This window comes from Polypterus senegalus, chromosome 17, assembly GCF_016835505.1.
Source record: "Polypterus senegalus isolate Bchr_013 chromosome 17, ASM1683550v1, whole genome shotgun sequence".
NCBI classification, from domain to species: domain Eukaryota; kingdom Metazoa; phylum Chordata; class Cladistia; order Polypteriformes; family Polypteridae; genus Polypterus; species Polypterus senegalus.
Genome location: NC_053170.1, coordinates 23,845,515 through 23,867,193, shown reverse-complemented (window position 1 = coordinate 23,867,193; position 21,679 = coordinate 23,845,515). Strand labels below are relative to the sequence as shown.

General features: G+C 41.0%; 1 protein-coding gene across 1 annotated transcript in view; it reads right to left on the bottom strand.

Annotated features, from left to right (window-relative positions):
• qkia (QKI, KH domain containing, RNA binding a) overlaps nucleotides 1-21,679 on the bottom strand; it is a 114,030-nt gene that overhangs the window by 72,383 nt on the left and 19,968 nt on the right. The window contains exon 3 of the mRNA XM_039740593.1: nucleotides 3,540-3,656. Within this exon, the coding sequence (XP_039596527.1) occupies nucleotides 3,540-3,656 (117 nt within the window). The remainder of the gene's footprint in view (nucleotides 1-3,539; nucleotides 3,657-21,679) is intronic.

Below are 21,679 nucleotides of genomic sequence, written 5' to 3'. Positions count from 1 at the left end.
TTTCCGATCAATTAGTGCCACCATAGTGCCTATAGTGTCCCAAATCTCCAGGCATTAGGAACCTGTTGGATATACTGGTCTCTCGATATCTTGGCCAGATTGTTTGCATTTGTATTGTAAAGAAGCCAAATACTATTTACAGAAATGAATCATGACTATATGCAGGCCAAATTTAACACATGAAAGGATTTTTTTTTTTTTTTAATTGGTGACTCGGTCTTCAGCTCTTTCTTTTTGATTGCAATGGGGAATAACAGTTTCGGCTATCCATCTTTTTTAGCCTCTTTTCCTCCCCTCAATACAACATCACAAGGAACCAAAACCTCTCCTGGTCCTTCATCATAAGGCAGTAACCAGAATGTTAGTCTGCTGCATGGCCCACACTCTTCTTACATTGACACAGAGTGTGCACAGACATCTTTCGGATGTGGAGGGAACCCACAATACCCAGAAGAACGAGAGACACAGCGAACAAACCAGAAATAGAAGTCAAGTTTACGAAGATAGTGGTGCTAACCACTATGTCACGAGGATTATCATTTCAGGTTTTTAAAAATATGCGTTGAGTTTTAAGCGTTTTTTTTTCCCTCCAATTTATTATTTTTTATTTTCAATTTATTGCTATTTTTTTTTTTATTAATCCCGAAGGAAATTACTTGGTTCTTCGCATACCTCTTGGGGTCAGAGCGCAGGGTCAGCTATTGTACAGCACCCCTGGACCAATTGAAGGTTAAGGGCCTTGCTCAGGTGGCACGGTGGCGCAGTGGGTAGCGCTGCTGCCTCGCAGTTAGGTGAACTGGGTTCGCTTCCTGGGTCCGCCCTACGTGGAGTTTGCATGTTCTCCCCGTGTCTGCGTGGGTTTCCTCCCATAGTCCAAAGACATGCAGGTTAGGTGCATTGGCGATTCTAAATTGTCTCTAGTGTGTGCTTGGTGTGTCAACCTGCCCGGGGTTTGTTTCCTACCTTGCACCCTGTGTTGGCTGGGATTGGCTCCAGCAGACCCCCTTGACCCTTTGTTAGGATATAGCGGGTTGGATAATGGATGGATGGATGGATGGCCTTGCTCAAGGGCCCAGCAGAGTAGGATCTCTTTTGGCAGTGACGGGGATTTGAACTGGCAACCTTTGGGATACCAGCGCAGATCACCATCCACTTTGATTTTTACACACACGCACACACAGATGCAAATAGTTGAAAAACATTTTTTGTATACATATATATGTACACAAAACCATACAAACACATACATATGCACAGTTTGATGGGGTTTAATGCCCCATCTTTGCATACTAAGCTGGAGTGCTTTTACATCCTCCCACATAAAGCATGTTTTGACAAATGTAATCCTTTGTAAAAATTAGGAAAGAACAACATAACACATCCCCCGCTGAGCCAATCCATCTGATGATTTATCAGTTTAAAATAGATCGAATAAGACGAACGCTTCAAATAGAGTATACACTCATTAAACAGAGCGGACCGTTCCCGTCTGGATAGCTGGAGACCCTGCCAGTGAAGCAGCTAAACATTTCAATTATTTTGAGAGTTAAACCTACCACATCTGTAATATTCTTACAGGTATGCCAGACAAGTACATTTATAGAATTTTGGGGTGTTCTTTTTATTTCTCAATCTAAAGCATTTGTGTCATTACATAAAAAGTGGATATTTTAGCAATAAATTTGAATACTGAAATAGATCATCAATGGCAGGTGGCACAGTGTGGTGGCATACGGCATACTGGATTCATATTCCATACCCATTTGTCATGGCTTGTCTAATGTTTCCCATGTCTGACAGGGTTTTCCTTGGGATTCTTCCATTTCACCGCCACATCCCTAAAGATGTGCATGTTGAATTAATTGGACCTTGTGTGGGGCAGAGTGTGAATATGTGGGGGGGATCTCCTGCCTGACTTGGAGATGATGCAAGCTCCATATGAACGACATTCAGGCATAGGACTGGAACCCCAAAGTCTTAATTTGTAAAGGGTAACACCAACCATGGGGCAGTTTTATCATTTTATACTTTCTGAATGAATTCTAAAGGAGTTTTGCTGATGCATAATGGAAAGAAAGATTTATGAAAGCTAGAGAGTGGGGAGTAGTAGGCTTTGTGTGAGTGACATGTGGCCGATGAGGTATGAATATGTTGTGGGGATTGGAATAATCAGGTGGATATTTGGAGTGCCAAGGCGTAAGAAGATGAATGTCAAGATAAGAGAAACAGGTGGTGTGGAGGGTCATGTAAGGTGGTTTGGGCACGTGAAACAAAAGGCAGAGGATGATAGGGTGAAAAGACGCACCAAAATGGCGCTCAGAGAAGACATTGCTGGAGGCCAAGCCAGGGAATGTAAAAGGCGGCTAAAAGAATGTGAGATTATATAGCACCCTGATGCGTTGCGTACAAATCCAAGGAGGTTCTGCTGAAGCTTTATAACACACTGGTGAGGCCTCAACTGGAGTACTGTGTGCAGTTTGGTTCTCCAGGCTACAAAAGAGACATGGCAGCACTAGAAAAGGTGCAGAGAAGAGCAACTAGGCTGATTCAGGGCTACTGGGGATGAGTTGCAAGGAAAGATTAAAAGAGCTGAGCCTTTACAGTTTAAGCAAAAGAAGATGAAGAGGATACATGATGGAAGTGTTTAAAATTACGAAGGGAATTAGGGCAGTGGATATTTTAAAATTGTGTTCATCAAGAACACAGGGGGCACAGTTGCAAGCTTGTCAAGGCTAAATTTCACATAAACATTAGGAAGTTTTTTTTCCCACAGACAGTTGGAATAAGTAACCAGGTAGTGTGGCGGACACACTTTAGAGACCTTCAGAACTTGACTTCATGTTATTTTGGAAGTAGTAAGTGGATAGGACTGGTGAGCTTTATTGGGCTCAACTATTTGCATTCATCTAGGTTGCTTTAATGGTTTAATCATGGAGGAAAATAAAAAAGTTGGAGGCCATCGCCTAACTTAGGATGGGAAACCTATGTCAAAAGCATAGTAAGTTTTTCCCTTTGAGTTTCCTTGCAACAAAATATCACAGAGAACAAAACTACAGTATAGGATTTGTTATTCAGGAAAATCAGAGAATTGTTTTGTGTAAATACACACAATTTATTACAGCCAAACACGAACGCTTAGGAGAGCCTTTAGAGCTCCAAGAAATACCTTTCCACTCCATGAGCGGCTACGGTTTTACTAACACTTTCTCCAATTTCCTTCTCATTCTGGATGACCACCAGATAACAGATGTCAACCAGTCCCAGGATGCCCTCCCTTCCACCCCAACTGTTTTGGGCCTCTCAGCTTATAAACCAGTTGACAATAGAAACAGCTGTTCACTTATGGACCCACGACTGGGGGAGTCGGACCTTCTTATCAAGACGAAAACTTGGCAGATCGTGATGATCTTTGAATGTGGCTGTGCATATACATGTGCACACATACCGTACACACGCATTATAAATGTATCTGTAGTATGGGGGCAGAAATTGCTTTTAGCATCCATGTAAAAGCAAGTCGCATAAAATGTTCACCTTACCTTCTTTTTGTCTCTCATTGAACTCTTTCCTCGCACCATAATTTTACATCCAGTTTCTGCTTCCAGCTGTTTGGCAGTGAGACCTCGGGGACCCAAAATCCTTCCAACAAAGTTGTACTAGAAAAGAAAAGAAAAAAAATATATATCACAATTAATTTTGTGTAATGTGTAAGATGTGTAATGCATATAAAACCAGTGCTCTATTTAGTTATGCTTCTCTAACCACATTTAATTTGGTCACATTAGTTGACGTTTCTCTGTTTTACCGCGGGGTTATTGTCATTTACAGTATATAGAATTAAATTGAATGCCTTTTATTGTCACTATACACATGTACAATGAGACTGAAAGCAGCTCCTTCAGTGCAGACATGTATTTAGAACACAACGAGTAAATAAACAAATGGTGCAAAAAGTTGCGCGACGCTATATATATATGGAAAAAATAATAACTATTGTACTATTGGGTTATTGGACATAATTTAAATATTGGACAATAATGATGATCATGTGCAGTGAGTAGTGGATGTTGGACCCTGAGAGTAATGATATTGTACAGTATGTAAATATTGCACAGTTATTGTCAGTACCATTTAGATATTAGATATTGCACAGTTGGATAGAAAGAAGTCCGGGGGTTGGGGGGTTAGACTGTGTAGATAGACAGATAGACAGATATGAAAGGCACAATATGATAGATAGATAGATAGATAGATAGATAGATAGATAGATAGATAGATAGATAGATATGAAAGGCTCTGTATAATAGACAGACAGACAGACAGATAGATATGTAAGGCACTACATAACAGACAGATAGACAGATAGATCGATAGGCCGATAGGCCGATAGATAAATAGATAGACAGATAGATAGATACTTTATTAATCCCAAGGGGAAATTCACATAATCCAGCAGCAATATACTGATACATAAAACAATATTAAATTAAATAGTAATAAAAAATGCATGTAAAAGCAGATATAACTTCAAAATAAACTATAAATTATAAGTTATAAGTTATAAAATAACTTTGAATAATGTTAGTATTTACTCCCCCGGGTGGAATTGAAGAGTCGCATAGTGTGGGTGAGGAACGATCTCCTCAGTCTGTCAGTGGAGCAGGACGATGACAAAAGTCTGTCACTGAAGCTACTCCCCTGTCTGGAGATGATACTGTTCAGTGGATTCTTCATGAATCTGTACACGAAACGGTAGTCAGTTATGTATACAAATGTTATGTGATTTATAATTTACTATATTTTCTTAATCAATGAACTGCACTATACAAAAGTAAAGGGAGTTTAGTTTAACATAACTACATGCTTTTGGTCACAATGGACTTGCACTCTTCTTACATATTATAACTGTACTTTTGCGCAAAAAAAAAAAAATCAAAGTAGATCACATGGCAAACGCTCATGAGACGGATTACACCACAGCATCAAAAGTTACTTGGATACTAAGTTTCAAGAATGCAAAAAAACAAAATAAAAGCAGAAACTGGGAAATGGGGTGTGGGGTGGATGTATTAAATGACGTATTATTCTCATAAGGAGGAAAATACAAGGCATGGTGCTAAAGATATGACTCAGAACCCATTTCCTGTAAAGCATACAAAAAGAGTCTCCACCCTAAAATAAACATTCAATGACTACATTTCGACTTTTCTAAACATCTGTAGCCTGACAATATAAAAAGGGAAATCTGTTCATTTTTTCCATACATTTTTCAAACCTACTTAGTCCAATAAAATCTATTACAGCACCACCAAGTGTGAAGTAGGAGCCTTCATCACGCGAGTGCGTCACAGGGTAGACTCACGCACACACGCACACTCGCACCCTCAGTCAGTCAGCGCGGGCCGATAAGCAGGGGCTGCTCATCTTTGGGGCACAACAGCAGACCGGAACACATGGAGAAAGCCAGGGTGGACTCCAAACAAATATGGACAACATTGGGATTTGAACCTGGGAATGTTTAGCTGTGCAGTGCTAGCGACTGGGCCATCCAAAAGAAAATCTACAGAAAATATCATTAGGAAAAAAATCTGAAAATGTTAAAACTAATGTTCATTTATAATAATTCAAACAACAAACAATTAGGGCGGCACGGTGGCGCAGTGGTAGCGCTGCTGCCTCAAAGTTCGGAGACCTGGGTTCGCTCCCCGGGTCCTCCCTGCGTGGAGTTTGCATGTTCTCCCCGTGTCTGCATGGGTTTCCTCCCTTAGTCCAAAGACATGCAAGTCCCAAGTGTGGGGGTGTGTATGCCCTGCGGTGGGCTGGCATCCTGCCTGGGATTTGCGTCCTGTGCTGGCTGGGATTGGCTTCAGCAGACCCCCAAGTGACCCTGTGTTAGGATATAGTGGGTTGGAAAATGGCTGACTGACTGACAAACAATTAAAAACTTGAAAAACTGAAACCCACCATGAAGGAAAGAGAGCGGCGTCATGAAAAAAGTTGAGTATGAAGAGTCTGAATTAAAACTCCACATTTAATGAGGTTTAAATCCTGTTGCTGCCAGAAGGGATCCTACTCTGATGGGCCCTTGAGGAAGACCCTTAACCTGAAAACTGCCTCCAGAGGTTTGTACAATGGCTGACCCTGCGCTCTGACCCTCAATGGTCATGCAAAAAAGAAACTTTTCTCTCAGGAATTAAATGACAAATAAAGCATACTAAAATATAACAGAAGGGAAAAATCCAACATTTGGTAAATTAAAAACAACATAACTCTAAACTAATCTATACCAGATTTATACAGGGTTTCATATGCTTTTTGCTTCTTGTGGTGAGGAGTGCAATGATTAGCAGACCAGAACAGTCTCTTGGCAAAAGCAGAAGAGAATGTCGGTAAAGTTCAAAACAAAAATAGAAAATTTGCTTTAGGTTTCCGTTAACAGTTCATTGTGAAAGGAAGAAGAGACAAAAAAAGTCATGCATAAAAAATAATTTTATTCATAAATGGTATCAACCAGAGGATCCGGAATGTACATCATAGAGAAAGCGGAAATGTGATTTTTGTCACTCTACAACTGTCACTTTTTAGCACAAGATAGCTGGGAGAATTATCTGGCAATGGTTATAGTCACCAACGTTCAGGCCATGGAGAGTTGAGGCTCAAGAGGCCGATTACTTAAGAGGAAAACCTTCAAAAACTGACCATGAAAATACATCCAAGGACTGATTTACTGTGGCGATGGCCTACAAATGTGTATAAGAGGCTCATTTGGTAGGTATGTATCCATATTAACTATACGATCTGCTAACACACGGCGATTAGTACGGCACTTGATAGTTAAAGAAACATTTATGTGTATATAAATAAATAAATAAATATACACACATACACCCAGTGGCTAAACTATCTACTCCTCCAAACAGCCAACTTATTGTCCACTCAAACATGAGTATGGGTAAGACGTGTGATCTATGGTATGACTGACCATGGTAGGAATGCTGGTGCCACATGTCACTGGTCCTTGCATCTCAGAAACAGCCGTCCTCCTGGGATTTTCAAACACTACAGTCTTGAGAGCTTACAGAATTAATTACAAAAAACATCCAGTGAGTGGTAACTCTTTGGGCAAAAAAGCCTTTTAAACAAAAACGGGCAGGAGACTGCCATGATACGTCCAAGCTAACGAAAACAACGATACCAACAATTTATTTCCTGTATAGCCCAAAAATGACACAAGGAAGGCCTCAACGGGTTTCAACAGGCCCCGTTTTTTGGATAGAAAAGGCAACAGATAGCTCTTTGCATGTGGTGTACAGAAATGCATTTCTGAACTATGAAATGAATGGGCTACAGCAGCAGCAGGCCATGTTGGATTCAATTTCAGTCGGTTATGCACAGGAAGGTGTGGCGATAGTGGGCACATAAGGACCAAACCTGGATGAATAAAGACTAGAAACATGCCAAATCCCAATTTCAAATATGATGTGCCAGATGGTCGGGTCAGAATTTGGCGTAGATGGCAAGATCAATGAATTGATTCTGCCTTGTGTCAAAACTGCAGGCTGGTGGTCACCCATTTAATGGTGTAGGGCAGGTTTTGTTGGTACACAATACCCAGTGCTTCTCTTTATGGCTCCAGTGCAGCCTTTGTCAAATGGATAAAAAGCTCAGCAGGATAATGAACTTTGACACAAAACACAGTTTCAGTTCCCCTGTGTTTAAGATGAGGTGGGACATGACTGTCCATGATTGTATCAATCAATGATGGATGGATTAAAAGGCAGAAGTCTACGTGACCATCATCATCAAGTCCTTCCGTGAGAACCCTAAATCCAAAGAGGACTGTTTCATTTATGTGAGGTAGGATGCCCAGAGGGGACTGGGTGGTCTCTTGGTCTGGAATCCCTACAGATTTTATTTTTTTCTCCAGCCTTCTGGAGTTTTTTTTTGTTTTTTCTGTCCACCCTGGCCATTGGACCTTACTCTTATTCGATGTTAATTAATGTTGACTTATTTGATTTTCTTATTGTGTCTTTTATTTTCTATTCTTTATTATGTAAAGCACTTTGAGCTACTGTTTGTATGAAAATGTGCTATAGAAATAAATGTTGTTGTTGTATGGACATAAAATCTGCCAGAACTGTTGCATGAAGAGTTGCATGCAGCTTTACGTTGAAGCCATATCTTGTTTTAGAAGCAAACAGGAATCTGGCCAACCTGACACTATATAGATAGCTTTCTCAGTGTATCCTGCAACTTCGATGTTTCCAACTGATAAATAATATATTTAAAGTGTTGCCCAAAATAAATGGTGCAAGTGAACAGTAACAAGCAGTATTGATTTTCAGGCCGAAGTTCTAGGGCAAACCCCAAAAAAAAAACTAAATTAACAAAAAGAAAACTAAATCAATGCCATTAAAACCACAATCAGATTTGTAAGAAAAGAAAAAGCCATAACTGCTAGCATCTTATCTGTAATCTGACATGTGTGACCAGTGTGTTTTAGTTTTTGCTGCAATTTCTAAAGAAGAAAGAAAATAGATGTCCTAAATTTGGAAGAGAAAATGAATACAAATGAAATGTCATTATCCGTCAAAGACACGCTTAATCAATATTATTTAATGTGCATTTGGGACACCGTCATAAAATAAAAGTGAATGCACTAGTTCTTTATTTTATGTAGTGCACTTCTCATATCTGAAGATACTCGTTCTTAATAGCAGAAAGCTGCCAGGAAAGGCAGGGTTCTCGAGTTTGTAGCTTCTTGCCTCGGCCTCTACAAGGAATGCACCATTTGGATAACAAACACCACTTCATACGTTTCCTAGAAGAAAAAACGATCACAGCAGGGTTGGCAGAAGACACACGGCTGACACCGACAGCCATCAGGCCTGATTTTAAATTACCAGTGGCTTTAACACGCTACGCTATGTTAATATATCCTTTTCCTCCTGGTATGAGCATACAACCAAAAAATTAAAATATAAAATACCATTCAATATGCAAATAGTGACATTTGTGAGAGGAGCATCCCTACAAAGCAGCAGATTAAAATCGCAGCTGCAGCTGGCCCTGTGGCGACTTGAAATCGCACTTTCATAGAGAAGACGGCTGTCCAGTCACTCTGCCAGCAAACAATCCGCCCTCCACTAGCAAGTCTGAAAAGTCCTTTCATGGGCAGGGGCCACTGTAGTGACAAGAGTGACACTCTACGTGGAATGACTGCCAGTGCCGCATGGGCATTCTTCAAATTTTACACCAGCATGGGTATGAATTGCAGCCTGCACATTTTATCATTGCCAATTCTGTCTGCTACCGATTTGGCAAAGGTGCCAAGGCAACCACTGGCCTGCCTGCAAAGGAATCCTAATTGGATTCTCTAAAACAGAAACCCCTGATTGCAGACCAAGCACTGAAATTAAGTGATAAAGGGAACATTTAGTGATGAGGCAGAGGGTGGAAGTGTGAAGGTTGCTGTATTTATCATGAGGGCAACTGAAATGTTCTGTCTGTCGCATCCTCTTTGTTCAGGATCTGGCTGGCTGGGCAACATGGTTTGGGTTTTTATTCAACCAGGTTTGGTCCTTATGTGCCCACTACCACCTCATCTCCCTGTGCTTAACAAACTGTCTGTTTCACAAATTCCAGTAAGGCTAGGACAGAAAAAAACATCCACCAAGCAAACAAATGATGCTTCACCTCACTTGCTTGGTCTTTTATTTTTAGATCAGTGATAAAAAGAGAACAGGTGGCATTTGGAGTCCTACAAGCTTGACACTTCAAAAGTTGCCGGGTGGCTGAGTCCACACTGCAGCTCTTTACAGCCAGATGTTGCTGCCTTGAACCTCCTAAATTTAAGAGTTACAGCTGCCAAGCGTATTTAGAGATCTTTAAGGTGTTTTGATAGCCAGACGGCTTATTTTTCAATACAGCACACCTCCATTTATAAGCCCATCATATTGTATAAATCTATACTAATAAAAGGCAAAGCCCTCACTCACTCACTCACTCATCACTAATTCTCCAACTTCCCGTGTAGGTAGAAGGCTGAAATTTGGCAGGCTCATTCCTAACAGCTTACTTGCAAAAGTTAAGCAGGTTTCATCTCGAAATTCTACGTGTAACGGTCATAACTGAATCCTACTCACGTAAATATATACGGTCATAGCCTGCAGCTTGGTCGCCGTGTGAGACGGAATTGCATCACACATCACCACGCCTCCCACGTAGTTGGCTGCCTCGCGAGATACAAGTTTAATGAGAGGACGCAGGGTATAAACGAGACTTTTGATCACTTTCTAACAGAGTTATGCAAACGAAGATGAGATGGTCAGGGATAGATAGTGTTTGGCACAAACTCAGCAAAAGTGCGAGAGAAACGTTTAAGTGCCGAGTCTGAGCTAACATTAAATAAAGCCGTGGGCATCACAAGATCGCACGAGAATAGCACAAGCACAGCTGAGAACCTTCGATGCGTGTACTCCGAGCGGCTCACATGAACTGACTGTGAACGCAGTACGCAGAGAACAAGCAAGAGCGCTGAACGAAAAACGCATTACACAATTGAGAAGGCAGCAAAAGAATATGAAGCGTGTGACGCATACAAGCATATTCATAAGTGCAGCTACTGCAGAAACAAAACACACGGTGGAAAAAGTCAATGTCCAGCTAAAGGAAGACTGTAAAAAATGTGGTAAATTGAACCACTTCGCTAAAGTTTGCAGGACTGGGAAAAGTAAACCCGTGCATGCGGTGTGTGATGTCTCAGATAAAGAGGAAGACGAGCTGTTTATTGATGCAGTAAGAAAGGAACAACCCTCTGAATCTGAACAAGCCTTTGTAGACATATCAATAGGAAAGCAAGGTGTAAAGCTGAAGTTTAAATTACGTTCATAGACACGCTGCCGCTAAATATTCGCAGGCAAATCCACAACTTAATACCGGGAATGCCTGTTAAACATCTTAGATTCACGAGTAGCGATTTGAGTAGTGATCAGTTCGATGAATGAAACCTCTTATCTTTACATCGGTTGACAAACACAAAATGTAACTTGCACACAACACATCCTCCAAATATGAACCTGATTGAAAGAAATAATGATAATCAAATCCTTGAGGACAGCAACACTCATAACAGTCACAAAACAATTACATTGACAATCATGTTACGTTATTTTTAAAATGTTTCCTTTTCTTTTTCATAACTTCTTTAAAACACTACTTCTCCGCTGTGAAGCGCAGGTATTTTGCTAGAAATACATAAAAGAGAAAATTCATACAAAACACACACCCAATTATACAAATCAACTTATCGAATTTAGCATCCTCACCGTGCAGGTCACTTTATAATGTAGCTGATAGATAAATGAAGGTTCAAACACATAAAATAGTATAATCGTATGACACTCGCTGTGCCTCTTTTGATGAAGGTGATGTGGTAGTTATTTACTTGTGTATAAAAAGACCTCAACTAGCAGAAAAGGTGGGCATCTTGTAACAGAATGCTGTGTGTGTCTAGTAGCAGCATCCTGTGATAGGAGCGCTCCCTCTTCGAAGAGAATGACCGGTATATGATTTAAACTTCCACCTGCCGGTTTTCTCTTAGAGGTTTTACGTCACCCAGGGGGGTGATGGCCATTACTACCAGAGTGATCAAAAATTTTTAATAATGGTGGGCATCTTGTGACAGAATGCTGTGTGTGTCTAGTAACAGCATCCTGTGATAGGTGCGCTCCCTCTTCAAAGAGAATAACTGGAATACGATTTAAACTTCCACCTGCCTGTTTTCTCTTAGAGATTTTAGGTCACCCAGGGGATGACTGTCATTACTATCACAGTAATGAAAAACTTTTAATAATAAATTTGAAGACAGCTATGGTATGGGACTGAACGCTAGTTGATTTGTGCGAAAAATTTAAGCATTACAAATTTAGAGCATGTGTGATTATTACGAGGTTGAGAATCAAATCAAAATCAATGCCAAAAACTGCAAAAAATACAAATAAATAAAATATTGTGATATTATTAAATCACTAATACTAGAGAAGAGCAAGTCTGCAGAGATTCATTTTCTCCTGGTTAGAACATATCAGGACCACTTCACTTCATATGTCAGAATAAAGAGATAATCTAAAAGATTACCCAAGCTGTGGCTGAACAATAAAACTGAGTGCACTCACATTCACACACAAAGCCAAGATAAAATGAATAACCTGGTGAAGATGGCAACCTGCTTTCTCAAAAGCCCCCGTTTACATGAGCGAGTCCATTTGTGGTGTTCTCCTTTGGCAAAACACTCCAATGTCATTTAACAGCTCAAAAAAAGTTAAACGTCATCACCAGCTGGCGTAAATCGAAAACAAAGAAAGGAGCCCACGTCTCTCGAGATTGTGGTGCTGAGCTAAACACCATACGTCAGCTAATCAACATAAATTGGCCGATTTCTGAAATACTGAAACAGATTATTTCAACCATGTGAAGGAATAATAGGATCTCCCGAACATTTGCCGTAGGAAAGCTTGTGGCTGCTTCCATAGTTTTCTACCTGTGGCTATAGGAAGTGTGTGTGAAGCAAACACAAGTGCAGTCTAACAGAGTGTAACAGAGATGTTGCAGACGATGACATCTGTAACCCGCTTAAGGGTTTACATGGCCACATAACCAAGTTCCTCACAGAGCACGATGCTTTGTGTGTTAACCCAGTTTCTCAGAGACCAATAAACAGGTCCCTCTAACTGGTCACAGGGTTACAAAAATCAGTTTTATTTGAATTGAATAGAAAAGGTGCCTGCAGTGGGCTGGCACCCTGCCCAGTGTTTGTTCCGGCCTTGCGCCCTGTGTTGGCTGGGATTGGCTCCAGCAGACCCCCCGTGACCCTGTAGTTAGGATATAGTGGGTTGGATGATGGATGGATGGATAGAAAAGGTGTGTGAAAATTGTATAATAATATAGTATAATAATAATAAGAGAACGCGCTGATACAGCGCATTGCTGCACCCACTAGATGACAAACCACCTCAGGATCCTACAAAAAGATTAGGACCCGAGTGTAGCCACGCTAGCAATAATAATAATAATACAGTAAAACCTTGATTATCCGTCACTCAATTAACCGTCAGTCTCTGTTAACCATCAGGGCTAAAAAAAATTAAAATATGTGCGAGCCTGCCTATTCCTATTTTACTAATGCTGAGCCATACGTTGCAAGCTCTACACATCGGAACGACTCTCCCTTGTGCTAGCGTGTAGTGTTCTTCCCATGCACCACGTCAGGCCGCATTTTGAAATCACAGTGTCAGTTAAATATCTACAGTTTTAATAGCATTTCATAGCTGTTCTTTTTTATGATAATTAATCTACTATAAATTGTTATGGCTGATATGCGTTTAAGGGTGTGGTGTTGGAATTGTCACGAAAAACTGAAATTATTAAACGTTTAAAAAATGTCAAAAGTACTGCTTCAATTTACGGAATAGGAAGAACAACAGTGAACGATATAAAGTGTGATGCCGACAAAATTGAAAAACATGTTGAAAATGGAAATCACTGACGGTAATGTCATTCTGTTTTAATGATAATGTTCTGCTGTATTGTAATTTTCTTTTTAAATTCTGTTATCTTATGTTTTGCTATTATATTGTGACGTGCAGGCAGCTTGTGATACGTTGTTGGGGAGCAGAAAGGGTGCAGTGAATTCTGTAAGTGATGGGACTTGACTGTTGACTGTTAGGAGAGGAGTGACAGCAGAAGTTAGGAGAAAAAGGAAGGTGCGGCAGAAAGAAGTTTTGAGTACGGAGTCAGGGGACAATAAGTAGGAATGTCTGCGGTACAGAGGAAAAAAAAAGAACGCAAGTGGGAGGAGATAAACGGATTGGTTTTGGAGATAACGGTGTATGAGACAGGGCACAGTTTGTTATGCAACAAAGACTCAAATAAAACGTAGAAAACTCTAATACCTCGGAGTTATGTTTGCTTATTATGCTGTTCTTTACAATATCATATGGATTAGTTAATTTTGTTAATATTATATTTTGTTATGTAAATAGATATACACTAGATGAGTTTAGAGAATAGTCGTAATCACTTTTAAACTAGCTGATCTGTTATCCGTCTTTTCTCTTACCCGTCACAGCCTCAGTCCTGACGGATAATCAAAGTTTTACTGTAATAATAACTCTTTACATTTATATAGCACTTTTCTCATTACTCAGAGTAATTTGCAACAAATATTGCTCATCGGAATTATGTCGGAAAATAACAGTTGCCTGGTTGGTTGACGGTTCTCCTGCATCAAGCGTAAATATTTTCATCTACCCCTCATATAAATTTGAAAGGGAAATTAAACAGAAAGGTTAGAGGACTAGAGAAAAGATGCCACTCGCCATTCGTCTCTGAAGGGAAGGATTTCTGCTACAAGGTTGTGAGGATATGCAAATTTGCGTTTTTGTGTAAAATGATAAACAGACTGCAGAAAATGTTCAAAAATTGCCTAACGGACACACTCTGTGGTGTCTCACCTCGGCCGCGTGCCTTGGACACTGACTTGCGAATGGAGATTGAAGGAGAGGTGAAGGCTGTTCTGTGATTGATGACAGCCATTGGCCATCTTCTATTGTTTCCGTTCTATGGCAGACTGTATGCCGTCATGAACGCAGCCTTGACTACGCCACTTTCTGTTATTACAGTTAGGAAATTGAAGTGTTTATGGTGGCAGGTCAAAATTACCACATTTTAAAATTGGCATTGTTGGTCATAAATCATAGAGTGGCATATCTTACCTTATAATTATACAAATTATTATATTTCTGGCAATGCTACAGTATGAAGTTGGTAGTTAGCACTTCAAAAAACTTGGTCTGGGGCTTGTTGAAGCAAGAAGGATGAATTTTACACTAATGGAAAGCAAAACACATTCTTCACACAAACATTTCTTCACTCATGAGTCTGGGCAATCGCTTACCCCAACTACAAAAAGCCTTTTCCGATTGGCCACAGGGTCCCTGGTGGTCTGTCACCATTACAGCTAGCAAAGTTATTCCACCAGACTAGAAGAGATGAAACTAAAGTGCAATTCTACAAGCAAATAATTCATGTCAGAAGGTACAAATCTTATAGTACTATGAAGGTAGCCTCAGGATGCTAGCAGTTATCTGAGGAAAAAAAATGAATGCCCAAAATAAAAAGCATTTTTAAAATGTTTTATCAGGTGTGGACTTTTTTTTGCATGACTGGATTTGTATTTATTCATTTTTCAACACTCCTTTACCATTGTGGGGTTATAGGGAGCCATAGGCCACAGCCATTGTAAGGCTCTGAAGCTAAGGATCTGTGCCGGCAATCGGAAAGTTGCCAGTTCAAAGCCCATAAAAGGTGATTCCACTCCATTAGGCCCTTGAGCAAGGCACTTAACCAGCAATCACCCCATCCTGGATATGACGCTAGCCTGCATCCAGCCCTGCCAGCAGGTCCTCCAACTTGCAGGGAGAACTTGGGTGTTGGTGGCAGGATTGGCACTCCAGCCACCATAAAAAACCCCACAGTGTTCCATTCCATCTGAACTAGTGTGGTGCTGAGGTGTCACCTGTTGCACAGCTGCACTCGGGTCCTAATTTGGGATCCTGAGGTGGTCCGTGGTGGTGGTGGGTGCAGCAACGTGCTGTATCCCAACCTCCTCAAGGGAGCCACACATTACCCAAGTAGCATTCAGTGCAAAGTAGGCACCAGATTCTGGTAGAGTGCCAGTCCTCTGTAAGTCACACTCACTTAGAACAGACAAGTCACTTAACTGGCACATCTTTGTCCTGTGGTAGAAAACTAAAGTATCCAGAGAAAAGCCATGTGGGCACAGGCAGAACTTTACACAGAACACAAAAATGTTGGGAAATAATCCCAAGCTCCAGGAGCCGATATGGCTTGCAAATATAAACTGCCCAAGTGTAACTAACCATGGCCTTATACTTGATGGCTGTTTTATCAGGTCGCCCATTCCCCCGTTAATGCAAATCCTACTCCGCCAATCTGTCAATCCTGTGGCTTCAGCTCATTACACCCATAGCATGCACACTTGCTTAAGAGGTACAGATGTTCAGCAAAACGATACAACAGCCATGACACATGATCCAAGGGACTGGTATGATTGTTGCTGTCATATTTGGTGGTCTCAGTATCTACAAAAAGCTTCCCTTCTGAGATTTGCTTGCAGTTAAAAGCAAAATTGAATGTTCACAGTGTGAAAGTGTGGTCAAAATCAACAAGCTCTGCGTGATGTTGTCCAGAGATCCTTCAAGAAAATCCAAAGGATTGTTTCCAGCTCCTCATTGATATCCATGACTTTAAGATTTCAGGCTGTTTTGGAGGCAGAGATGGGGAATACTTGGTGCTGGATAGGTGGCTCTAACTAAAGGGTCCACTGATGGACAGAACCTGCTCTTGGTTATCTTAGGCCCTCCACAACCATGTAACAAAAATGGGTTTAAAAAAAAAAATAAAAAAAATGAAATGACAAGATATTTTTTGTCGTTTTAAACATACCATGCCAAATTTGCATTTGAGTACCAGTCAATTATTTTGCTGGCACTAAAGAGACCCGCCAATGCATTATTCCCTTCCCTAATTTAAAGCATTAGCAGATTAGAAAAATGTTTTCCAAACCTTTCCTTAATCTATGATTTTGCAAAGCAAGAGTTGCCACACACTGTATTTCCTAGAAGGTCCCAAAAGGACTGGATTATAGTTACGTTAAAAGTGCCTTTGTTTATTCTCTTATCTCAAATAAACAGGGAGCAGAACTGCAAAACCAGTTCACATTTACCATCCCTGAACAGCACTCAAGTCAATCAGCTCGAGATACGCAGGCACACAAGGATAAGAAAAAGCTAACACTATGGTTTTTCCTCCAGTTCGGTGGGAAAATAATAAGCTTCAGACAAATATTTTAAAAAAATGAATATTATATATACACATATATAGATAAATACACAACACACACTTGCATAGTGTGATGGACAGCCGGGTCCCATGCCCGGCCGGGTTGCCCCTACTGCATCTGTTCCGGGGGAGCAACCATGGGCAGCTCAATACCTCCCCCGGGATGCTTGGTGGCAGCCTCCCTGGCCAACGGTAATACCCCAACCGGTCGCATGGCTCCAAGGGAGATGGAGTCTTCCACAGCCTGGTTGGGAGCTCAGATGGCCGCTACGGTTAGCTCCATGGAATCAATAGCCCGGGTGGATGAGTTTGCAGCCCCACCCGGAAGTGCAATCAGGACCAGGTGGTCAAGCAACTGGAACGCTTCCGGGTGGGCTATAAAAAGGGCCAGCCACCGCCATTTGGAAGCCAGAGTCGGGAGGAGGAGTGGTGAACAAAGAGAGTGTTTTGGTGGTATAATTGTGCTTTTGGGGCTGTGTTGGGCTGTGTGGCACGGGGAAGACGTGTCCCACGGCTGAGGAGAAAAATAAAACTTTTGTTAATTTTGTACGTGCCTCTGCGTCAGTCTGTGCTGGGTCGGGCTATATAGCTCCTTATTACAATATATATGTATATACATTCAAACACACGCACACCCCTTGTATACATCGATACATATATTTATTTAACTAGCCCTGCGGCTCCACCCACGTAGTAGTGAAACAGGACAAACTTTAAAAAACAATTAAAAAAAAAAAAAGTCATTCTGCCCAAGCAGAAGGTTAAGTACGCTCCAAAGTTAAACATTGGTACTCTATCTGATCGTGTTCAGCTCTGAAAGGAGAACATCCACCGCATGGGGAGAAAACCCCTTGGTCGCGATATCTCTGGCAATTAGCAGCTACCATCTAAAACACACTTGGTTGTGATCTCTGTCTCAAAAATGTCAAAGGCTACTCCTTAACAAACTGTAGATATTAAGGTCTACTGAACAAATAGCTATCATTAGCTAGGTAGCATTAGGTAAACACAGGCAAGGTACACTCCAACACATGGTGAGAGGTAGAGTGACTCGAATGGAGGCTGGCACACGAGTGAGGAGGGTCCCGCCCCCCTCCCCTTGGCCTGCAGCCTCTCTCTCGGATTCATGCAAATAAATCGGTACTGCAAGCGAACTATGATACTTAGCGAGATGAAAGAAGTCGCAAAACCAACCAGAATGTTCACACAATTTATATCCGTTAAGTAATTGTGTCATGAAAAGCAGACATACAGACATTGGATTTTGTATCTATGTATCTCTCTCTCTCTCTATCTATATATCTACATCTACATCTATATCTACATGTACATGAAAACCTCACAACTCAATGAATTGTTTATGAATTTGTAGAAAGGTTAAAAGTTGGAAGAACCAGTGTAACCGGCAAAGCCTGATCTGGTCGACCATCAACATTGTGCACACAAGCCCACATTGACATCGCAAACGCCTTCATCCGAGAAGATCGACAGATTACATTGTCCTCTGCTGCTGCACATTTGGATATCAGCTATGGATCTGCACAGGCTATGATTGATGACCTGGTGTATTGTAAACTTTGTGCAAGATGGGTACCCAAACAGCTTACTGATACGCACAAGCCAACCTCCTTTGGTGAATTTCAGCAGGTTTCATTCCCTCCCTCAATGAAATCTCACTATGGCTTGTTGTTCAACAATGGAGCAATCTCACAGCGAAGCGTCCATGTTCATTTGACCTTGGCTTCAATTAGACCAATGGCGGAGCACTGTGCTGTTCAAACTACCCATAAGCCATCGTGAATGTGTTGTATTGCGTCAGCTTCGATCCATGGTGGTTACCGTGTAATTTTCAAATTGTCCCCCTCATACATGGGTATCACAAGTGGCAGTCGTTATCCTTGATGCCTTATGGATCCAGAACCCTGTCGCTTCTTCGTGAAATTTCCCCCAGTTATCCAATTTTCTTTCCACTTTCTCAACGACATGCTGTTTATTGCCCTGGGCTTGTGCTCAATACCGGTACTGGAAAAGTAGTGAAAAACCCTACTTTTAAAACAGTACACTACCAGCATTTCAGAATGTTTGGCGCCAAAAATAAACGTCTGTTTTATACCAATCCAAACCCCATACCCCAACTTTTATCACACATACCTTCAATACTCGGTACTGCAGTTGTGGAAAAACATTTTATAGACTTTAGTAAACGAAACTATATGCTTTATATGCTTCGATGCGATCAGAGGTTTATGGGTACCAACCACCTAGCTGCCCTGGCCCACTGCTTTCACAAAATCAGGACTTTATGGTGATCAAGATGGTTTTAGTAAAATGGGGGATTGGGTGTCTTGGAGTCATCTGCTATTTGTTTCTGAAAAGTTCTGGTGCCAGTACTGAGGTCTAAAAGGCAAAAGTTGAGTACCAATCCAATGCTATAAGGCTAACTGGTGCTACTAAATTGGCCTTGTGCAAGTGTGGTGCTATGGATGTGTGTGTGTGATTGGGCCCTGTGACAGTCTGGCACCCTGTCTTGTGCCCAATGCTGTCAGGATAAACTGTGACCAGCATCGACTCTGATTTGGATCAAGCGGGTTTGAGAATGTTATGTTCCATTAAATATATACTTGAAGAGGGATGTAGCATGCTGGCCGGTCCACTTACTTTTTTCTCTAACATATATGTTAAATACTCCCAGCATCAAAGGCTCAGATGTAAGCCCAATATAGGCTATTACCATTAAACTCTCAGCTCACCCGTGCATAAGGACACAATTGTACAGTAGATGATCCTCACCTGCTGGCATGTTATGGATGGTTTAACCAACTATCTGCAAGCGGAGGCGGCCTCAGGACTGTAATAATAAAGAAGCTGCTCCTCTTATATGGGTTCAAGTAGTGATAACAACGGAGCATGTTAAATGAGAGTGCCTGCCATGAACTCGGCCCCCCGACGAGAAGCGTCAGCTCAAGGGAGTATTAAAGGAATAAGTGTGCAAGACAGGTTTGATGTTGAAGTTCATGCCCAATGGAAGGGGAAAGAAGCAAGTGTACAGTTTGGCTTGAGTTGTTGTATTAGCATCGGTCATCCATGTTAAACCTGAATTCATCACTAACAATAGGCCAGTCTGAGACTTTTATCAAAAAATACTAGGGGGCTACGCTCAGCAACCCCTTCCCTTACCTCCTCTACACGCCATTGTGAAGAGGGGGGCTGAATGTACCCTAAGGGGATGCGGTCGCTCCTCCAAAACCCCTCTTATATGGCAATACAGGGGTGGCCAATGTGTCGATCGCGATAAACTGGTAAATTGCGTTATATTCAAAAAAAATTTTTTTAAATGTTAGTCTATCATATATCCTCCCTATGGTGTTTGCCACTTGATTGACATACAGGGCAGCCAGTCTGAGATCTCTTCTCTTTTCTTCTAACACACTGGTCATCCCACACGCACGATCAAATGCACAAGCTACTGCAAAACTCCAGCTATCTAAGTGATCTAGTTAGGTTTCCAATTCATATCAACTAAAGAAGGGATTTAAAAAAAAAAAAATTGTTGTTTATGGGCTGGATGTGGAATTGGAAGAGGATTTTTTTCTCTCACAATGTCACAATCGAAGTACGTTTGTCTGATCTGTCAATCTGTCATTGCTATTCCAAAGAAGGAAAATGTGGAAAGGCACTTTTGAACTGCTCATAAAAACTACGAAACTGACTTCCTTCCGAAAAGCGATCTGAGAAAGAGAAAGGAAAGGGAACTAAAATCGCAGTTGGGATGCAATGGAAGGCGTGAGCGCAACTTGACAGCAAACGCTACAGAGCAGATTGAAAATTGTCTGTCAGACTTTATCTAATGGGGAAAAAGTAACAATTCGAGTGTTGCCCAATGTAGCGGAGTAAGAGTAGCATTTCTTCTTTACAAATGTACTCAAGTAAAAGTAAAAAGTATGGTGCAGTAAAACTACTCTACAAATTTTTTTTAAAAAGTTAATAAAGAAAAAGTAACGGAGTAAATGTAAGTCGTTACTACCCACCTCTGATACTCTTGATATATCCTTTTTAATGTAGGTAGATCATTTTGACCTGGTCATTTTAAAAGTAGCTCGCAAGCCGAAAAAGTGTGGTAATACATTGGGAAACAAGTAACATTTGTTTTATTTTGACCTCCTCTTTGCTTGATCAGCCGCTGGCTTGCTTGCTGCTGCTGCCATGCCACGTGATCTGCATTTCGTGCGGCGCTTCAAACGTTTAAAAGCCTGTACAGCACCTGAATATTCAATCTCTATTCACTCTTCCCTTATTTCACCGAGTAATATTTTCAGATTGTTTGCGCTAATGTGATCTTTACTCTCATTTTTTGAGACTTTCGAATTTTCCTACTTCCATTATCTCTAACCTGCACTACATGTGTATCACGGGACTTGCTTCCAAAGGTTCTAAGTATGACGTGACTTGTCTGTCTTGCGGGAAGTGTCTCTCTGTCTCTCTTCAAAAGATCACTTCTCGTCGCAGGATTGTCACAAGATTTTTTTTTTTTTTTTATAATAGAGAGATGTCCTAGCGACTGTGTCAAATGATCTATTTACAGGATGTCCCATGTTCCCTTTTCGTAACAGTACTTACAGTTTTAAAACCTTTTATCAAACTAACTGTCCACCAATCTGTTCGTATTAAATCTGTTGACAGTTGTACAACCCTGGGACATATTTAATCTTCTTACAATCTGCTCAAATAAACCACTTTATTCTTTTTCTGTGCAGTC